The 22,018-nt window shown below is 43.1% G+C and overlaps 1 protein-coding gene across 1 annotated transcript in view; it reads left to right on the plus strand.

Annotated features, from left to right (window-relative positions):
• Nucleotides 1–658: 658 nt before the first annotated feature.
• NAAA (N-acylethanolamine acid amidase) overlaps nucleotides 659–22,018 on the plus strand; it is an 82,846-nt gene continuing 61,486 nt past the window's right edge. Inside the window, exons 1-2 of the mRNA XM_063458692.1 lie at nucleotides 659–921; nucleotides 7,680–7,847. Coding sequence (XP_063314762.1) covers nucleotides 737–921; nucleotides 7,680–7,847 — 353 coding nt within the window. The 5' untranslated portion in view covers nucleotides 659–736. The remainder of the gene's footprint in view (nucleotides 922–7,679; nucleotides 7,848–22,018) is intronic.

Below are 22,018 nucleotides of genomic sequence, written 5' to 3' on the forward strand. Positions count from 1 at the left end.
CCACTGCACTAACATACACACTGCATTCACTACACTGACACACACTCTGCATTCACTACACTGACACACACACTGCATTCACTACACTGACACACACTGCATTCACTACACTGACCCACACACACTGCATTCACTGCACTAACACACACTGCATTCATTACACTGACACACTCTGCATTCACTACACTGACACACACACTGCATTCACTGCACTGACACTCACTGCACTAACACACACACTGCATTCATTGCACTAACACACACACTGCATTCACTACACTGACACACACACACTGCATTCACTGCACTAACACTCACTGCACTAACACACACACTGCATTCACTGCACTAACACACACACTGCATCCACTGCACTAACACACACTCTTCATCCACTACACTAACACACATACTGCATTCATTGGAGTAGGGGGGGGGGGGAAAGGCAGGCCGGGCAGGGAGAGAGGGGCCCAGACCTTGTGCTTTGTCAGGGGCCCCAAAATTTCTGGTGCTGGCCCTGATGTTACTAATAATCTGTCTGAACTCTGCTGCTCCTCCCAGTAGTTATGAGAGTGATCACTGTACCTCCCAGTCCCTCCTGTTTACCTACTCCTACTATGAATTCCAGCACTAGATTATAAATGCTGTGAGACCCGCCTAACACATCATAAAATACAGAGACAGCTCCACAATCCCAACACAGTTTAACGCTTAATGCTCACTTCCCAGCTGCCCCATGGCTGGGATTGTCTGGCTGCTTCTCCTTGGCTTCTCTTCTCTTCCTACTCTTTCAGGAGCAGAAGACTTTGTGCCACCTCAATATAATATCAGCCTGGACCTACCACCTGACCAACGCTGGGAGCCAGTGCTCAAGCAATACGACTCCACTTACCTAAGGGACACCCTAGAGTATCTACTAAAGTAAGTGACTAACCATTAAACACAAACACATTCAGATTCATGGCAGTGTGCATTTTACTCTTACCAGGGGTTAATTACTTATAAAGTGTGGGGCTAACGGTATATACCATTACTAAAATAAGCAAAGGGTCTTTTTACCTTTTAATACAAATTTTGACACATAGGATTAGACTGTATAGGTTAATTTGGTGCTTTCCGTACTGTCTGCACTTGGTGATTGCTGATTCTTTACTGCTTCTATCTGTATGTTTGTCTGCACATCATCTGGTGGTGACCAAACAGCATAGTTGTGGGACTTTATTCTGAACTGTTATTTTAGTTGTTACCACACCATCGTGTGGCTAAGTATCATTACTACAAGACTTTGTATGAACTTTTTATTTTGTAACTAGAAGCATCTGTTGAAATGTTTACAGCTTCTATCTGCAAATTACGTTCCACGCTATTATTCTTATCAAGTCTGCTGACATATATGACAATTATTTACATAGTGCCAACATATTCTGCAGCGCTGTACAATAGGAAGCAAGATAAAACATTTAACTCTAACAAAACCTGTATAACATACAGGGACAGTAGGTGAAGAGGGCCCTGCCTAAACAAGCTTACAATCTAACAGTATGTGTTTTTCCAGACTTGAAAAATAAAGGGAAGAATTGGAAGGTAGGATACACACAACTTAAGATATGATACCTTTATTTGGGTAATTAATAAAAAACAAAAAAAAAAAGTGAAAATAGGGAATTTCCCAAACTATGCATCAGACGTAGATATCCGTGACCTCACTCAGAGCTGGATTAAGAGTGCCACATTGGGGCCCCTTTATAAAGCCCTGGGTTATGTTACTGTGTTGTGTGAGAAGGCTGAAGGTTGCATGGAGGGAGGACTGGATATTTCTGTATTAGGATTATGCACCCTTTTTATGTGCCTGAGAGTGTGTGCATTTATGACTGAGTGTGTCTGTGTCTATGGCATATATATAGAATTAGAACACAACACTAACATGAATGCTGACTTTAAAAACAAATACGCCAGCCTAGCAATCTTCAATAAGTCTTCTGTGGGTCCCAGAAAGTAACATCTGTAACAAATCAGAAGAGGATAAGGGAGACATAAATTACTGATAGAGTAATATATTTAAAACTAAATTACAGGTATTAATGAATAAATAATACATTTTATTTTCACTATAAATATACTACTCTATGAGCAACTGTATGTCTAGTCTACCCACTTCAGGTTTTTTTTAAAGTGTTATTTGTTGTGATCCACTGGGACCTATGCAGAAAGAGATCCCAGCAATAAAACACTGTACTCAGGTGATGAGGTCCATTCCATCTCCCTTTCAAGGTAAGAATAGAGAGATTGGGTGGACCTAACCATATAAAAAAATACAAATTAACTGTGTGTAAGTATGAATGTGTATGTGTATGAGTATGAGTCGGTGTGTGTATATGTGTCTTTGTGTAAGTAGTTCTGTAAATGTAAAAAGGGGGTATAGGCTCAGCGCTAGGTGGTCTAAAGGAGAAGAGAAAAGAGAGAAGCTGCAACCTATGGGTATGAGGTTCCCTCTAAAGTCCTCAATAAAGAATGTGGAAAAAACAAAATAATAGGTCGCGCTGTACAGAAATAATACAATTTAAAGGTAAAATGAGAAATATAAAATAGATAGAAATTTTACTCACATATAGATATACACTAAAATAAATATAAGAAAAAACGTAATAGTCCCAATATGTGGTGGATCCAATAGGCTGATGGAAACTTGATACTGTAGTCAAGATAGAACGCTGGGTCTTCTATGGTATAGGCAATCTTGGTTCAATGATGGGCATGCAAAATAGAAAGACAGGGAGACTCCAATAGTGCAGACTGTATTGGCATAAGAAAAATAAACTGAAATAGGTGTAGGGGAGGTATTTCACTCACCTATGCAAGAGCATGTACTTGCTCAAGTGTAATCAGCATTCAGTGGCGTTTATCCCCCACTGGCGGGACATAGATGCGGGTAATTCCTCGAAGTAAAAAAATATAGAATATAGTGCTCACTGGCTAATGATTGTGTGAGTCAGAGTAACCTGTCAGTCCCATAAACAGCCAGGCGAAGAGGATCCTCCTCTTCATTGAACCAAGATTGCCTATACCATAGAAGACCCAGCGTTCTATCTTGACTACAGTATCAAGTTTCCATCAGCCTATTGGATCCACCACATATTGGGACTATTACGTTTTTTCTTATATTTATTTTAGTGTATATCTATATGTGAGTAAAATTTCTATCTATTTTATATTTCTCATTTTACCTTTAAATTGTATTATTTCTGTACAGCGCGACCTATTATTTTGTTTTTTCCAAGTTCTGTAAATGTGTATATAAATATGTGATTACCCTATGCTAATCTCTCTCTATTTCATGCTATCATCTTTTAAGTAAATCCATACCCCCAGGGCCGTGTATAATATGAATAGGACCCTGGGCAAAACATTTTCTTAGGCCCCCTAGGCCCTGCCCCTTCCACCCTCTCCCCCAATTACGCCCAACCCCCAATCACACTGACAGACCTACTGACACATACACACACACAGACAGATATATTAAAACATGTGCAGATACATACTGACACACACATACACTGACACACAAATATATACTGGCAGACATATTGACACACATTTAGACATACTGACACACACACATACATACATACATACACACAGAGACACATACACTGACAGATATACTGAAACACACACACAGAGACATGCTGACACACACAGACATGCTGACACACACAGACAAGCTGACACACACAGGCATACTAACATACACACAGACAGGCATACTGACATACACACACAAACATACTGACACACACAAACATACTGACACACACAAACACGCACACAGACATACTGACATACACACAAACACAGATATACTGACACACACACACGCAGACATACTGACACACACACACGCAGACATACTGACATACATACTGACATACACGCACAAACATACTGACACATACACACACAGACATACTGACATGCACACACACATACACACATACACAGACATACACACACACACACAGACATACTGACATACATACAGACATACTGACAAACACACAAACACACGCACACACATACACAGACATACTGACATACACCGACATACACACAGACATACTGACATACACACAGACATACACACACACAGAGACATACTGACATACACACACACAGACATACTGACATACATTTAGCCACCCTCCAGGTTCTTACCTTTTTATGGAGGGTGGTTTCCCTGGGATCCAGTGGCAGGATGAGGCAGATGGGAGTTCTCCTCAGGAACTCCCCTCCTCCTGCCTTTCTCCTCCCGTGCGGCTGTTATCTCCGCTGGGAGGAAGTGATACGCGGCACTCAGTTCCTCCCAGCCGGTACAGGAAGGGGCCTGGTCACGCTGTTTAAGCGTCACAGCGCCCGACCGGGCCCCTGCTCACACATGTTTACCGGGTGGCTCTTAGTGCATGGGCCACCCGGGGGACCTCCTTAGTTGGCGGGCCGGTGCGGCTCTGTACAGCCGCACCGCTGGGTACATGGGGGCTGCTCAAATCGCGGGGCCCACGGGGCAGCTGCTCTGGGGCCCCCCAGGAGCAACTGGGCCCGGGGCAGCTGCCCCGTTTGCCCCGCACTAAAGATGGCCCTGCATACACCCTAACAGCAATGTCCAGTGAAGCAGAAAGTCAATGGGCAGGGTAAAAGGGTGTGCCACTGTCGCAAATCACGCAATCAGAACTGCCGAAAGGGGTGAACATGCCTAAATTATTGGAAGGCCAGCCTGGCATGAATGCATGTCAGGCTGCCAAGCTTAGGGCATACTATGCAGACCGCACCCCGAGCTTGACATAAATGCGTCAAATGATGCGCCTACTCCACACTTTCTAAGGACTGTCCCCTAGCACTCACATGTCCACGTGTCCCCTTACCTTCTTACTAGCAGGCAGAAGCTTCTGGTATATAGTCTGGGACAGAGAAAAGGTGTATGTAGTGTAGAAGAAAGGGGACATGCCACAGTGTTAGAGAGACCAAAGTCAGCATTACCTTAACTAATTTCATTGTTAGCCAGTCCACACAGGTTTTGTTCCCATACATCCCTCTTAAGCTTCTATACTAGGGTAAGGGTAGCCACATTTCATGGAAAAAAATACTGGCCTTAATTATTTGCATAATTAATTATGTATGCGTGCCATCACATGATGTAAATCTTAAGGAGTGACAAGAGAAAATAATGTGAAATCACCAAAAAACTACTTACAGTTTAATTCTGCTGTATAGATGGATTGCTCCCAGTGTCTGTGTCCCTATGTATCACAGTGTCTCAGTGCCTACATGTCGACCAGTGTCTCAGTGTCCCCATTTCTCACAGTGTCCCCTAGTGTCTGTGTCCCCAGGTCTCCCAGTGTTCCTATGTATCAGTGTCCCTATGTATCACAGTGTGTCAGTGTCCCCTCATGTTTCCATGTTGCCCAATGTCTCCTTGTCTCTCAGTGTCCCCTAGTCTCTGGGTCCCCATGTCTCCCAGTGTCCACTGGTATTTGGGTCCCTGTGTCTCCCAGTGTCCCCATGTCACTAGGATACACTGAGAGACATGAGGACACTGTGAGACTTGGGGACACTGGGAGACATGGGGACAGTGAGACACAAAGGGACACTGGGTGACATAGGGACACTGAGATACTTGGGGACACTTGTGGATATAGACATAGGGACACTGGGAAACATGGGGACACAGACATTTGGGGACACTAAGACATTTGGGGACACTAAGACACTTGGGGACACTGGGAGACATGGGAACACTAAGCAACATGGGGCACAGGGAGACCTGGGGACACAGACACTTAGGGACACTGAGAGACATGGGGGCACTTGTGGGTACAGATGGGGACACTGGGAGACATGGTGACAGAGACACTGGGTGAATAGGGGACACTAGGAGACTTGGGGACACAGACATGGGGACACTCAGAGACCAGGGGACACTAGGAGACATGGGGACACTGAGACATTTTGTGACACTGGGAGACATGGGGACACTGAGACATTTGGGGACACTGAAAGACATGGGGGCACTTGTGGATACAGATGGGGACACTGGGAGACATGGGGACACATACACTGGGTGAATAGGGGACACTAGGAGACATTGGGACACAGACATTTGGGGACACAGACATTTGGGGACACTGAGAGACTAGGGGACACTAGGAGACATGGGGACACTGAGACATTTTGGGACACTGGGATACATGGGGACACTGAGACATTTCGGGACACTGGGAGACATGGGGACACTGAGACATTTGGGTACACTGGGAGAGACTAGGGACACAGACATGGGGACACTGGGAGACTAGGGGACACTGGATGAGAGACATGGGGACACTGGCTGGGAGACATGGGGATACTGGGAGACATGGGGAAATGGTGTCCCTAGTGTCTCAATGTCCTCAGGTATCTCAGTGTCTCTAAGAGTCCCCTCGTGTCCCAGTGTCCCCATGTCTCGGTCACCATGCCTCCTAGTGTCTGTGTTCCCATGTCACTAGGATACTAGGGGACAGAGAGACATTGGGACACAAGGGAACACTGGGAGACCTGGGGACACTGAGACACTTGGTCACTGGGAGATATGGGGGCACTTGTGGATACAGACATGGGGATACTGACACTAGGGACACTGAGAGACATGGGGACACAGACAATAGGAGACTAGCGGACACTGGGAGACAAGGGGACACTAAGACATTAGAAGACACTGAGGGACATGGGGACACAGACACTGGGAGACATGGGGTCACTGGGAGACATGTGGACACTGGCTGAGAGACATGGGGACACTGAGAGACTAGGGGACACTGTGTCCCTAGTGTCCCCCAGCACCCCCAAGTCTCCCAGCATCCCCAAGTCTCCCAGCATCCCTAAGTCTCTCAGCATCCCCAAGTCTCAGTGTCCTCATGTCTCCCAGTGTCCCCAAGTGTCTCAGTGTCCCCAAGTCTCCCAGTGTCCCTTAGTGTCTCCCAGTATCCCCTAATGTCTCTGTGTCCCTATATCTCCCTGCAGCCTTTCCCCCCATCCTTCACTTATCTAAACTGTAGGCTGCCTCTGCAGGCTAGGTGCTGCTGTCTGGACTCTGTCCTGTGTAGCTGCTCCCCTGTGGATCAGTGAGTAAAGAGAGGCAGGTATATGCCGTAACTTACTATCTCTGCCTCTCTTCACACACAGCAACCCCTACTAGTGAGAAAATAAAACTACAGTTCAGGGTGCCGTAATACACTTCTGCCCCAGGTGCCATATAACTTAGGTGCACCCCTGCCCACAAACCTGGTGAAATCCATGTATTCTCTTTCTCTGCTCTGTTCCTGCAGAACATTTTTTACAATTTCAGGAAACTTAGTAGCACCTGGGTGTTTTTTTACAGCCCACACCAATTCATTCTTTTTTTTTTCTGTGATTCATCCTGGTTCTTCCCAACCCCATTTTATGTTCTTGTGTTCATATTAAACACATACATACTGCAGTGTACATTTCTAAATAAAAAAAAAAGTCCAACTCCAATGCATATTGTTCCAGTGTTTCTCGTATGTGTTATTACAACCATTGCCATTTATTGATGGGTGTTTTTTTTAATTTACTGAATTATAGGCTCCATTGGCACAGTAATGTATTTATGGATGCTTTACTTTTTCCAGGAATTTTATTCCTAATTGGATTCGTCTATTTGCCAGTCCACTTGGAGAGTTTCATTTAACCTTTTTTGTTACGGAGCCCTATGCTTCAGAGCTCAGGAGTATATCAAGAATCCTGGACATAAGTGTTGGAGACGTGTTTCTTATAAATCTGTTCTATGAACTGACTGTGTAAGTACCAACTTTTAAAGTTTTTATGTGTTTATTTTTAATGTCTGAAAATGTAGAATGTTTTGATACCAATGTACATTGTGGCAGGCTTATGCAATGTATGATTATATAGTGTAACTAAACCCCCATTATTATTTTTTGCCTAGGTGAGGTGTTTTTAAATAAAACTACCAGTATTACAATCTTTGAGACTTGAAATAGCTGTTTATTGAATGAGCGAGTGTGCTGGCTTGTGCATTTTGTATGTTACAGCCCAGTGTATGTGACATAAGACGTTGGCATTCCGGCCCTGAATACTTCTGCTGCTAGATGTAGGCATAACTTGGTACAATAGAAAGAACAAAAATGTATAATTCAGTGCTTATAAAATTGCAGTCCAATGGCAACTCAATCACCAAATACAGAGTTCTCTTTTCCAGTAAAAGCTGGATAAAACGAGGGGTAGGTACAGCGCCTAAATAGTTCTTATTTGAATACATGCAAAGACAAGGAAGAAAAGAACAGAAAAAAACAAATAGTGTAGTATATTAAAACTGTTGTTGGTATAAATAAGATACAAATGAGCACTCACACTTTTACAGAGCTTCAATGCAGCTCCAACTTATGCACCAGGGTGGAATGATCCCCGTCTAAGGGGATCATTCCGCCCAGGCACATAAGTTGCAGATTCTTCACGTGGTCGTTGTTGTAGAAGGCATCCTCATAAAAATAAAACGATACAAATTGTAGTATAGTGTAATATATTGAGCTTTGAAGCAGGGGTAGGTATAAATATAAAATGTGCACTCACATGTAGTGGAGCTTTAAAATTGGCTCCAAAAATAGTGTGTTAAGTGGTATAATCAGTATCTCTCTGTGGGTCTGTATAAAATAGAAACAAAATAAAAACCACAGTGCACCATTATTATGGAGTGCAAGACATAATAAAAGGAAAAAAAAACTACTCACATGCTTTAGAGCAAAGTACTGTTTGCTCAATCCAATACACTTAGGTGGTATTATCCCCACCAAGGATATGTAGCCCAAGGATCCAGCAGCAGCAGCAGAAACAGGTCCAATAAAAAAATATTTGTTATATAAAAAAAATAATAAAAACAGTAGCAAAGTAAAAAAAAAATAGATAAAACAGTCAAAAGTAGACAAAAGTTTTACCTAAACATAGGCTTCCTCAAAAGTGCTTCCCCTTCTGTAAACTCAGCTTCTTTGGCTTCCAATATATTTTCTATGCATATTACATTTAAATCTATCTGTCCTCTCCTGATCTCTTGCCATCCCTCTTGACTCGTGTCTCTGACTGCCTCTCTGCTATTTTTAACTGGATGGCTGTTCACTTCCTTAATCTTAACCTGTCTAAAACAGAACTTCTTGTCTTTCCTCCATCAAGTTTTGCTACTCTCGTGTCTGTCTCCCTTCAAGTTAATGGCACTACCATCAGCTCTACCTTGCATGATTCCTGCCCAGTGGTTCTCTTTGACTCCAACCTCTCCTTCACCCCTCATGTCCAGTTATTGTCAGAATTATAGTTGATCCAGCACACAATAGAATGGCCTGGCTTAAGATACCGCAGAATATTCAAAATACTTGACGAGGTCAGGGACACAGAATGAGACACAACGATGAGGAAAGCCAGAAGTCAAGGATACCAGAAATCAGGGAAGTCAAAACGAAGCCAAAGTCAAATAACAAAAAAACGCAATCAGGAGCACACTCTCAGATAACCAGCTAGTGGAAACCACGACAGGGCACTAACAAAAAGGTAATTTGAGTTTAAATAACCCTTCTTAGGCTGTAATTGACTGTCTCTAACCTCTGACCCCAAAACATGCGTGCGCGTCTATGACGTGAGGCCGCACGCACGTCGGCGCCATCTTTGATGTGGGCATAGGTAAGTTTCTTATAAAAAATCCAATCGCAGTGGCCGGCGTTCCTACGAATGTCGCACCCGCAAGGGACTGGAATGGAGGGAGACTGGGTAGCTGCTCGCCGAGCCCAAGGTAAGTTTGAAACATCTCTGACGGCAGAGATGCCGGGAGTCGTGCCAGTTATGTCCAAATCCTGCTGCTTCCATCTCAAAAAATATAGTGTGCATCCACCCCTATTTGATGAGTCAGCTAAGGTGTTGGTCCATGCTGCTATCTTCTCTTGCCTTCACTACTGCAATCCACTCTCGGTGATCTTACGTGTTCCCAACTTGTCCGGTTGTAGTCTATATTGAATGTGGCTGTGAAGCTCATCATCCCGCATCCTTTCTCTTCTGTCAGTCTCTACATTTGCTTTCCGTCATATCTAGGGCTCAATTTAAAATTTGTGTAAAATTCTGGTGCTTGCTTACAAATCTCTACATAATGATTCTACCTACCTATCCTCTATCATACACCAATATGTCCTGTTCAGGCCCCAACGCTTAGCCGAAAGGCTTGTAGGGATAAATGTGGGACAAAATATTAAAATACTATTTTGTGGAAATACGAAATTATGAAAAAAATATATAGTTTTATTGATATTCATATATATAGTAATTATATGATCACGCCCACAGTTTTAATTTAAAGAGATACCTACTATTTTAATTCTTGTAGTTTAACTTAATTTTATAATTTAAAGGGACACTATATGTAACAAAATACCTCATTGCTTGTAGTAGTTATGGTGATTTTTCTCACAGTGGTTATGGTGTGGATCACGGTACTAGCATTGTATTCCAACCAAGAACATGCTCCTAGACTTTGGTTACCCTGGGACTATGGCCCCTGGAGTGAATTACCTGTTAAAAACTCAATTTCTGCGGAGAAAGGGATTAGGGCGTCCAGAGCGGTCTGAGCATTCGCTAAACTTTCCGCTCAAAAGTATAATTGCTGATTAAGCTGACTAGTTGACTGACTATCTGACCCCGCTATTCTTGGGTCCAGCTATTCTTGGATCAGACAAGAAATCAAGTGAGGAACCTAATTGAGCGGTTTAATTAATGATTTGACTTATAGAACGCTAAAGATGAGGTGCATGAGCTTGGTAAGTCTGAGACTCGTTTTTTTTTTTTTTTAATTTTTTTTTTTTTTTTTTGAGGCAAAAAATGGATCATTACAGAAAGTAAAACAAGGGGTTAATGCATTAAAAATACACGTTATGCATAACTGGTTTATACAAGGGTTGCATGTACTCCCGAGAATAACGGCCTCTTTTTTTTTTCTTGTTAAATGAAAGTTTCAACAGTATTTGTAGTGGTTAAGAAACATGCTATAACATAAAGTGGTCAAGCTAGGTAGTCGTGGTAGTTAACATTAATTAGTGTACATGTTAACACGCTAAACTAGGTATGTACACGATATAAGTTTTTTCCTGTGAAGGTGTTTAGCACTGCGTTAGGAGAGATCAGAGGAGAGACAAAAAGGTAAAACAACCGGCATTTACATCACAGCAATAGAAATGTTGCATGGTGGGTTGTGTAGCCATGGAGTTGTGGTTCAGTTGGTGTCATATATGTGGATATGTGCACTGTGGTACTAAAAATTCTGGGTGTAGCTTCTCTAGGTCTGGCTTGTTGGACTTGCTTACTAGTGCAACATGTATTCTAGTGTGATCTTTAACGCTCTGTTACATATCTATGCATAGGAACATTGCTAATCTGGGTGTAAGTTATAATAGGAAAGCTAGGAATACATCAGTTATAGGCATATATGAATTTGAGGTACATATTAATTATAGGCTTATTGTAAATATAGGCACACATCTCGCTGGGAGGTTTTCCAGGCATCTTGGTTTAAAATTGCGCAGAATGTCTCTGTTCCCTGCATGCGTGGCGAACGATTGCACCCGGCGGCGTTCAACCAACCCCACTTGCGAGCCATGCTGGGGGTATTTCCTCTTGTCTTCTGTCTCCTAGGTTGTGGCTCAGTTTATGATAGTGTCCCCATGGGTATCTAGGGTGACTGGTGTGGTGGCATCTGGGCCGCCCAAAGCCTCCAGCCCGGGTTTGGCTTGTCATGTGATGGTGGTCTCGCCGTTCCGTTCGGGTGTTCCCGCTGCGGCTCGACTTCCCGGCTCTCTGGCTCTGGGCCTTAGCGAGAGCCCTCGCCTTGTGTCCATGGAGCCTCTCAGACACTGTGGTTGGCTCGGGGGCCTGCGGGTTCTCCCTGTCCTGGGTGTCCCCACGGGTATATGGACGGCATGGGGTAAACCCCTGGTGGGCTCCCGGCCCAGAAGGATGTCGGGCAGTCGGGACAGCAGCTTTGTATGCCCCTTTGACGGGAGATGCTGGTTTGGCTTTTGATTTAGGTTTACAGGTTACCTTCTGCTCTTGCATTGGTAGGCCCATGCAGTTCTGTTTGAGTTGTGGCTCGGCGGCCCTCATGGTGGCGCCAAGTTTGTTGCTTTTATGACTCTCGCTTATCTGTGGTGAGGCTGTCAGTTCCAGCTTGGCCTCCAGCTTGCGCCAGAAATTGTCAAAGATTGCTTCTAGTCTTTGCCGGGTTCCATGCTGTGGGTCTGTAGGTTTGGGGGAACGCTTGGCATCCGCCATGTTGGGTGCAGCGTTGTGTTGCATACTTCCCCGTGCATTTCCCCTCCGCTCTCGCTCCGGTCTCAATTTGTCTCTCACGTGTGGACTGCGATCACCCCCGACGGTCCAGGGGGGGAGTAACGGGGTTCCTGCTTGCGCTGTGTCAGCATCTCGTGGCACCGGACCGGGGGATCGGCCGCCTCTCCCGCTCTACGGTCGCCAAGCCTCATGGCGCAAGTCGGTCTGCCAGCCGGCCCCGAGTGCACGCAGGCTGCAAGGTCGGCTTAGTGCCCTTTCGTGGGTCAGATGAGACTATTTGGGTTGCCATTTGTCAAGCTTTTAGGGCTGAAAAGTCGTTTTTTGCCCTATTTTCTGAGGAGCTCTGCAGTGGCACGTCTGTCTTCCATGCTGGTCAGGCCCTGCCCCAAGTCCGAGACTCTTAAAGCCTGCTGGCGGGTAAACTTTAAACTACCTTAAATTATCGAGCTATGATGAGGCTGAGCGTCTGGGCTTTTTGAATCATCTGCGGCTATTTACTGCTATCTACTGCTACGGCTGTTGCTACTGCTACGCTGGCTGGCTGTTATTTCTTACCTGTTACTCGTAGCCTGCTGCATTACCTGCATTACCTGCATTACGTGCATTACCTGCTCTCTCCTCTGCTACTATTTGCTGTTTGTTGCCATTGGACTATTTGATTATTGATAAGAACTGTGCGGGCATACGTGAATTATATATCAGCTAATCTCCCGTCATCTGCAACTGGCTAATTGTCATTGTTGCCTGTCACTTTACCTTTTATTGGCATCGATTACCGGATACCGGTTGTATATCTGCTACTTACTTGCTACTTACCTGCTACCTACCTGCTTATTTGCTATTGACTTACCTGCTTATTTGCTATTGATTGCATATCTAGCGATTATCTACTGCCTATTTAATTTTTTTTATATATATGTATATATATTTTTTTGAAGTGTGATATCTATCGTCCTTTATATCCAATTTGCGGTTTGTTGCTGGATGTTCGGATTAATTAATTTTTATTTTTTTGGAAGCTACACGTGGAGGATATTGGTGTTTCCTTTTGTAACACAGATTGATACAACTGATAAAGGGATACAACTGATACAAATGATACAAACTGGCACAATCATATAACTGATACAATTAAATTACTGATTTATATAAGGATACTTTTGTTTTGAAGGTTCTAATGTACCTAAATAAATGAGAAAGGAATGAATAAAGGAATTGGAAGAAAGAAGCAAATAGGAAGCAACGTATAAATTGATTATTCAGAGGGATTAAGGAGGATTAAGGAGGATTCCTGCTGCAATGGTCTTCTGAGAATAGTTAGACGTTTAAATCACTTGGTGTATGCAGAGACCTTCTTAAAATACTTTGAGCAATCCTATAGACCTTTATTGTATACAGTTTGGGGTATAATACAAACGTTAAAATTACGGTTACCTTGTAATTACGGTTTACCCTCTTGCACACTAAGAATGCCACCTTCAAAACAAACTAAGTTAACAGATTCGGCATGATATACTAAGAAAGATAAGCAAAGACAAATGCAGGAAGAAGACAAAGAAATAGAAACAGATCCGAAGGATTATGGACTGGAATTAGATTCGGCGCAAGAGAACTCACAAGAAGGGCATATTTCTAAAGGGTTTTTAAAACAAGTTCTGCAAGAGTTAAGGGTAACCATAAAGGAGGATTTCGCAAATATAATAACAAGCATACATCAAGAACTATCGGAATTAGGTGATCGAACCGATCGATTAGAGAAAAAAATCGGACAACCTCTGTAAAGCACACAATCTGCTGGATGAGAAAGTTAGTACATTGGAAGAAGAAAACAAGAAATTATGGCATAAAGTCGCGTAGAAATAACGCAAGACTTAGAGGTGTCCCTGAAGCCATTTTGGACGATCAACTGGAGGAATATGTTACAACATTATGCATCATTTTGGTTCCGTCTATGGATAAGAGTATGTGGGGAATAGAGAGAGTACATAGACTTCCGAGACCTATAAGGCTTGCAGCGGATACACCAAGGGACATTATCGTATGCTTTAACCGATATATTGCTAAACAATCCTTATTTTCAGCAATTCGCAAGACTTCTGTTCACCCTGCCCCATATGAAGCATTAACTCTTTACACGGATTTATCTCCTATCACCCGGGCAGGACGCCGGGAACTGGCTGGAATTACTAAAGCACTAAGGGACAATAAAATACCCTATCGATGGGGTTTTCCAACAAAAATTCTATTGTGGAAAGATGGGAAATTAATAACAATAGACGATAGAGCTAGTGGCTTAATTACTTTAAAAGAATGGGGGATCAAGCATACTGCAGAAATAGCAAACTTGGATCAAAGGGTGGATTTGATAAATACTCAACCAGAATGGAAGAAAAGGGGGAAAGCCTCAATTAAAAAAATAAAGATTAGAAAAGTTTGAAGTAAACGAAAAGGAGAGGAGGAAGAAGGGGAGGGAGGGGGAAAAGTGGGGAGAGGGAAGGAAGGAAAGGGAGAGGGAAGGGAAAGGGGAAGAGAAGTGAATAGATAAATAAATAAAAAGAGATAAAAAAAAGAGAAATTTAGGCGCATATATATATATATAAATTGACCTTCTCGTTACTTATGTTGGGATTAAGAATAAGTATAATTATTAGCTACAGTCAGCTATACATATTTTTTAGTTGGCAACTAAAACTATTGCACCTAATTTGAATTATTGCATCTTGGGTAAAGAAGTGTGGAGATATTCACAATAAGGTCATCTTTAAGCGGTCAAGATCCTTCCCCTAATACTATATAAGTATTAGGATCCCCAAGATCCGTAAAGGGAGATTGCCCTCCTAAAACCCGTTGGGTTTATTGTTTAGGGGTAAAGATAGAGTTATAAATAGAGGAGCAGAAGAGGCTTGAAAGATTATAATTGGTAATGAAGAGTAATTGCAAATTTTAGTCATAGTCAGTGATATATACTAATAGTTGACAACCAAGCAGTACTGCATGTGATTAGGAACATGGGGAAGATTAAAAAGAACGCTTGGTAAACGCATGACCAAGTTTGAGACATTTAATGCATATTTGTTATGGGTTAGGTAATAAGATTTAAATGCATTTTTGCTAAGATGTTGAAACTCACCTAATGTGATCGGCTTATCTTGATTAGAAGAGTGATGTTATTCATAAAAGGGTAGTTTTTTTTATGCACTTTTGCTCCTAATACGGTATAAGAATTAAGTTTCCCTAGGCCCATTAAAGGACGAAATGTCCTCTTCAAAACCGCTAGGTTTATTGTTTGGTAATATATAGCTAGATGAGTAAAAGAACTACGGAGGCTGGAAAGACGATAACTAAAATAAGGAAATAGCCTTAAGGTAAGAGCAGGTCTTGCCTTGAGAGTCTTAAGGTAAGAACTGCTCTTAGGAGTATACAACTATATAGCCCCTAGTATATATAGGATCTTTAAATTTGTTTCCACTTTTGAATATAAATTAAATTTGAGGTTTAAACTTTGAGATGGCAGTTTCTCTGCCTAGAAAAGCAGGGGGATACTTCCCCACGATATCCTTTGGGTCTATCCCACCTGATCTCCACTCAGAGATGTTAATTTGAGTTAAGGAGTCTAAGCCGTAATAACTATTTGAAGATCGTTAAACTACCCCCTATCATTAATATCATTAATATCATTATTACTATAATTCTAATTAGCTTAACCAGATGTTATTAAGCATTAGAACTCCGCAACGCCCCTAAAATGAGCTATTACCCTGAACGGGATGCTCATTCCCCCGACCCCCTTACTATGCATCTGAGAATTACTCGGGGCATTTGGCTCCTCGATAAGGAGCAAAATAGGGCGTTTAGCCTACGTCAATTATTTTTTTTTGTTTATTTGTTATTTTATAGTTTTTTCTTTTCTTTTCTTATGTTCTTGTGAGGTTTTTGTTTCCCCCCTTTTATTTTTTTTATTTATTTTTTTATTGTACATCCAACTTACCCAACTTACTATATGAAAAAACACACAAAACGTGTTAATAAAGTAAGACGCATTTATTCTGGAATGGATTTATTAAGGGCATTGTACACTGTAGGAGTTACTATCGGAAGGGACTATATTATTTATAAACAGACATAATTATGAAATTAATCTTATATAATGTTAAAGGCTTAAATTCCTTGGGTAAGCGTAGGCTGCTTCTTACAGATCTTACCAAGAATGCTATTGATGTAGCCTGCATACAAGAGACCCATTTTAAGAATAATTACACCCCAACTATTTTCAGCAAACACTTCCCTACACAAGTACATTCCCTGTCTAGATCCAAATCAAAAGGAGTATCGATTTTTATTCATAAAGACACAACTTATATCCCGCAAGGACAGTACGTAGTCCCAGGAGGGAGATGCGTTATATTGGTGGGCCACTTTAATAATATACATTTGACATTGATAGCGGCCTATCTTCCTAATGATTATCCACGGAAATTTTTGAGCTCCCTCTTGAGTAAGATTCTAAAATATAGACAGGGAGATTTGATACTCTGCGGGGATTTTAACTGCATTCAATCGCCAGAGCTAGATACGATAACAACCCTGAAAGGTACATATAAGAAGAGAATGGAAAACTCAACCAAAGCTTTTACTAAGCTATTAGACCAATATGATTTATATGACGCATGGAGAGTTCTGCATCCATCTGACAGGGATTACACATTTTATTCATCAGTACATAATACATATACTCGCATAGACACCTCTTTTTTTTAAATAGAACGTTCTTACCACAATTAATGCAATGCGAGATAGGGGAGATAACTTGGTCGGATCATAGTCCAGTGTATTTAATTCTTTGTGAGGCATTCCAAGTCAGAGATCGGGGGCCCTGGCGATTGAATGATTCCTTGCTATCAGATACAGATTTTTCAGAAGAGATTAGGTTAAGAATAATATCAATTAGATATATTACTTAAGCCTATTGAGCTTAAGGAGGTGTTAGACACAATTGATAAACTACCACAAGGGAAATCACCAGGAGCAGATGGGTTGACGAACGCCTATTATAAAAAATACGCAAAAAACCTAGGTCCGCACTTATTAAAAGTTTTTCATAAGGCCGCAGTCACGGGTAAGCTCCCAATGGAGATGCTTCACACCACTATAGTAACCATTTTGAAACCTGACAAATCCTTTGATTTATGCAAAAATTATCGTCCAATATCTCTTTTAAATACAGATGCGAAAATTTATGCGAAAATCTTGGCAAATAGGATTAAAAGTGTATTACCATTTTTTTTTTAATTCTTTATTTTGTTCGTGCAGATATGAAACATGTGACTTGCACCGCCACATTAGCTGGTGCAGATCGATTGTCATTTACATCTGTTTACATGGCATCAAAGACATTGCACTTTTTTTTTTGTAAGAGAAAAAACAAACAGGTGTACATCGTGTACTTCCTAACCACCTAGAGGAAACAGTCGCTTTGCTCACCGAATAATAGCGTGGTTTAGGAAAAGGTAGGGATAAAGGTCACGTTAAAACATCGCTTTATAAAACATTGCTTTACAAAATTGAGTCGAGGATAAAAGGCTTAATAGTGGTTATAGTATCCTCGTTTGCCAATAAACAAGTGCTGATGGCTATTTGAACACATTGCTTTCTACATTAACACTTTGGCATGCTGTGGACCTGCACATGAGGTTAGACTAAACAGGCATAAACAAACCAGAGCTAAACTAAGCATTTGTGGTACACGTAGTGGTTCAAGGCATGATACTAGACAAGGTAAGTATTGCTGTGACATAACATTTGCCACGGAGGCAGGCTAATGCATTAAGATTTAACATGAAGATATTGTCTTTGCATTTGCTTGCTAGTCGTTTATAGGTTATTACAGTTGAGAAATAGGTAGCGTAGATGGGCAACAAGCCTAAACTAAAACAAAACATTTCAGTCTAAACCTACGTTCTGAGTGGATGCAGGTGGGCATATAGACAAAGATTTCCTTGAGTCACATTATTTGCTAGGCGGGATCAAGGTTGGGATAAGACAGACATATCATGGCACGGAAGAGTAACGTTGCAGGTCCCTTGTCTCTGGTCTGCATCTCTAATATTATGCCGCAGCGCGATTTTCCAAAAAAATAAAAATAAATAAATAATAAAAATAAAATAAAATAAAAAAATAACAGGCTTGAGGCACAGTGAAGCAGAAACAAGACTATCAGACATGCATTCTTTATCCTAGCTTTTCTACGCTGTGGCTAGCATGCTATCGAATAGAGGTGACCAAGACAAGTGAGGGTAATAAACACTTAACAGTTTTAGATTAATTATGCTAGTGTCGGTAAGGTATGATAAGATGCTTTGTCTATGTGTGACCGGTTTGTGATAGAGACAGTCTAGACGAGCATGATGGCTGCAGCATGGGGCTAAGATGTCTTACTGTAACCAGTGAGATGCCGTCTCTTGCTGAGTCCGTGCACATTACATTCTGTGCTTGTCTTTGTGTTAGCATGGCATTATCCATAGTCCACAGTCCATGGTAAGGTGGCAACGGGAATGGTTTATTTCTCCGGCTGAGTGAGGTAACGATCCCCGTGCCCCGAGCAGGGTCTCAGGCCGTGGGCCTCTGAGCGTGTCAATCCGGTTCGTCTCACCCGATGCCTTTCCTAGTGACTTTGCCTGTGTGGCAGGGTTTGCGCCCCATCTGGGTCTCCTCCCCGGTGGGCTGCAAAAGGGTCATCTGTTGGCTTCGTCCACCTGCAGATGTCTTTGCTGCGTCCTGGTCAGCAACACAGCAGGCTTTGTGTGCATCCCCTCGCGGGGCTGCACTTTGTTGATTGAAGGTTGGTGGAGTCGCTTGATGGGAGGCTGGTCGTGTGCCGACAGGCCCTCTTCTGGGGCTTGTAGCCGTGAGTGCTGTTATCTTAGGGCCCCGGTGCTGTTTCCTGCCATGATGAGCTTTGGCTTTGCTTCCGACGGGTTGCCGCTCAAGAGTTACAGGGTGGGTTCCCCTGCAGGAGACGCCGGGTAGCCGGGCGGATCCACGCCATCACCTCCCTCAGCGCTAGCTTGTAGATTTGTCTTTAGGGTTTAAACTTCGCCCAGAAGTAGGTGCATAGCCGGCTAAAGAACTCCGATGTGTTTGTTTGGTCCGAGGCTGCGTCTGAGCCGCCATCTTGGCTAGGCCTTGTTTATCCCGTTTGGCTGGAGATTTTGTCGCTCGTTCAGGCGGTAGTATGGGGATGGTCGTCCCCAGCGAGGACCGGGATGTCCCCCACCGGTCCAGGGGGGGGGGGGGCAGCAGGGCTGTAGTGGGCTCTCGCTTATGAGCTTGTCCCGTGTCAGAAGAGCGGCCGCCTCCTCCGGACCTCAGGCTGTGCTCTGGTGTAGGCCGCATGGCCGGTAGCGATTTGTCGGCAGTGCACCGGTGCTGGACTGGTACCGTTTTGTTCGGCATGTTGCTCTGAGTCTGTTCCCGGTCACTCTGTGCCGCTTGTGTGAGTATGTTGCACGATTTTAGCTCGTTTGTGCCAGTTGTTGCTGGACCTCTTAGGATGTGCTACCAGCCATCTTGGCTTTCAGGCCCCGCCCCCTGTATTACCATTTTTAATTGGAGACGATCAGACAGGGTTTGTACTGGGGAGACAGGGGATGGATAATACTAGAAAACTAGCATTAATTTTGGACTATCTGAGAAGGGCCAGAGGAGGCAGACTTTTGTTAGCTTTAGATGCTGAAAAAGCTTTTGACCGCCTCAGCTGGCCCTTCCTCCAACAGACGTTGTGTGCCTATGGGTTCCCGCAGCAGATAATCAAACAGATTTTTGCTTTATATGCAGAACCCATGTCCCAAGTATTACAGGCAGGTTTTATGTCCCCCTCATTTAAGTTAACCAATGGAACGAGGCAGGGGTGTCCGTTGTCTCCGCTATTGTATGTGCTTGCATTAGAACCCCTCTTATTCGAAATAACTCCAGCATACAGGGTATCCAAATCAACGGTATAGAATATAAGATCAGTGCTTTGGCGGATGATGTCTTACTTTATATTAACAACCCTATAAATACACTTCCAATACTTATACAGCTAATAAAAGAATATGGGCTACACTCTTACTACTTATTAAATACTACCAAAACGCAAGCTCTGGCGATAGATTTACCCGACTGAGTCCCAAATATGCCATATAAAACATATCCCTTTGAATGGAGGCGTAATAATATTAAATACTTAGGGATAATATTTTCTAAGAAATATGCTGATTTGATTCCATGTAACTACGTTAGGGTATGGAAGGAGTGTAAGCGGACATTGGTTAAATGGAGGTCCCTTTTTTTCACCTGGACAGAAAGAATAGCTGCAATTAAAATGTCCATCCTCCCTAGGCTACAATATATTTTTCGGAATCTCCCGCTGTCTATACCACAGTCCTATTTTAAATCAATTCAAAGGGATCTTATTAATTTTATTTGGTGCAAAGACAGCCCCCGGTTGTCTCTGAAACTTCTGAGAGCACCAGCCAGGGCGACTAGCGGTCCCTGATATTCGCACTTACTACCATGCATCTATTTTAGCGGCTGGTATGGCACATTTTGATAATCACAATCTTTCTCAGTGGGTTCAAATGGAACAACAAATGGTGTCGCCATATGATATTACACATATTTTATGGCTCCCTAAACAGTTTCGGCCTTCTTTAACCCCTTAAGGACACATGACATGTGTGACATGTCATGATTCCCTTTTATTCCAGAGGTTTGGTCCTTAAGGGGTTAAAAACAGTTCCGGATCAGATAGCCTTGTTAACACAAAATTGTGATATACACAGATATAAGTTAAGTAGACAACTAATCTCCCTTGCTACCAGGGCCGGACTGGCCCACCGGGATACCGGGGAATTTCCCGGTGGGCTGGTGGACTTGGGGCCGGCAGTGCAGCATTTGACACATTTTCCCCTCCTGTGAGGTTTTGTTTGGAGGCTGGGGCAGATAATTACCGAGGTGGCTGTTAAACAGACAGAGGTGGCAGCCACCTCCAGCAGGGAGGAGAGAGAGTCTCCCACACTGCCAGCTCCTCTGCACGGCCTGTCTGGTAGGATCCAGCCCCTGCACTGGAGCTCCGCCCACCAGCCTCAGCCTGGTGAACTTTCACACAGGAAGAGGAAGTACAGGAAGCACCTGAACAGGATCCACACTGCCAGTGACAGGTAATTGTATGATTGATACTGAGAGAGAGTGAGAGTGAGAGAGAGAGTGAGTGTTAGAGAGAGAGTGAGAGAGAGAGTGTGAGAGAGAGAGAGAGTGAGAGAGAGAGAGAGAGAGTGTGAGAGAGAGAGTGAGAGAGAGAGTGTGTGTGTGAGAGAGAGTGAGAGAGAGAGACTGTGAGAGAGAGAGACTGTGAGAGAGAGTGAGGGTGTGTGAGAGTGAGTGAGAGTGTGAGAGTGAGTGAGAGAGTGTGAGAGAGTGAGAGAGTGAGAGTGTGAGAGAGTGAGAGTGTGAGTGAGAGAGAGAGAGAGTGTGAGAGTGTTAGAGAGCCTGAAAGTGTGTGAGAGAGAGTGAGAGACTGAGAGTGAGAGAGAGAGAGTGAGAGAGAGAGAGAGAGAGAGAGAGAGAGTGTGAGAGAGAGAGAGTGTGAGAGAGAGAG

This window comes from Pelobates fuscus, chromosome 6, assembly GCF_036172605.1.
Source record: "Pelobates fuscus isolate aPelFus1 chromosome 6, aPelFus1.pri, whole genome shotgun sequence".
Classification (NCBI taxonomy): Eukaryota; Metazoa; Chordata; class Amphibia; order Anura; family Pelobatidae; genus Pelobates; species Pelobates fuscus.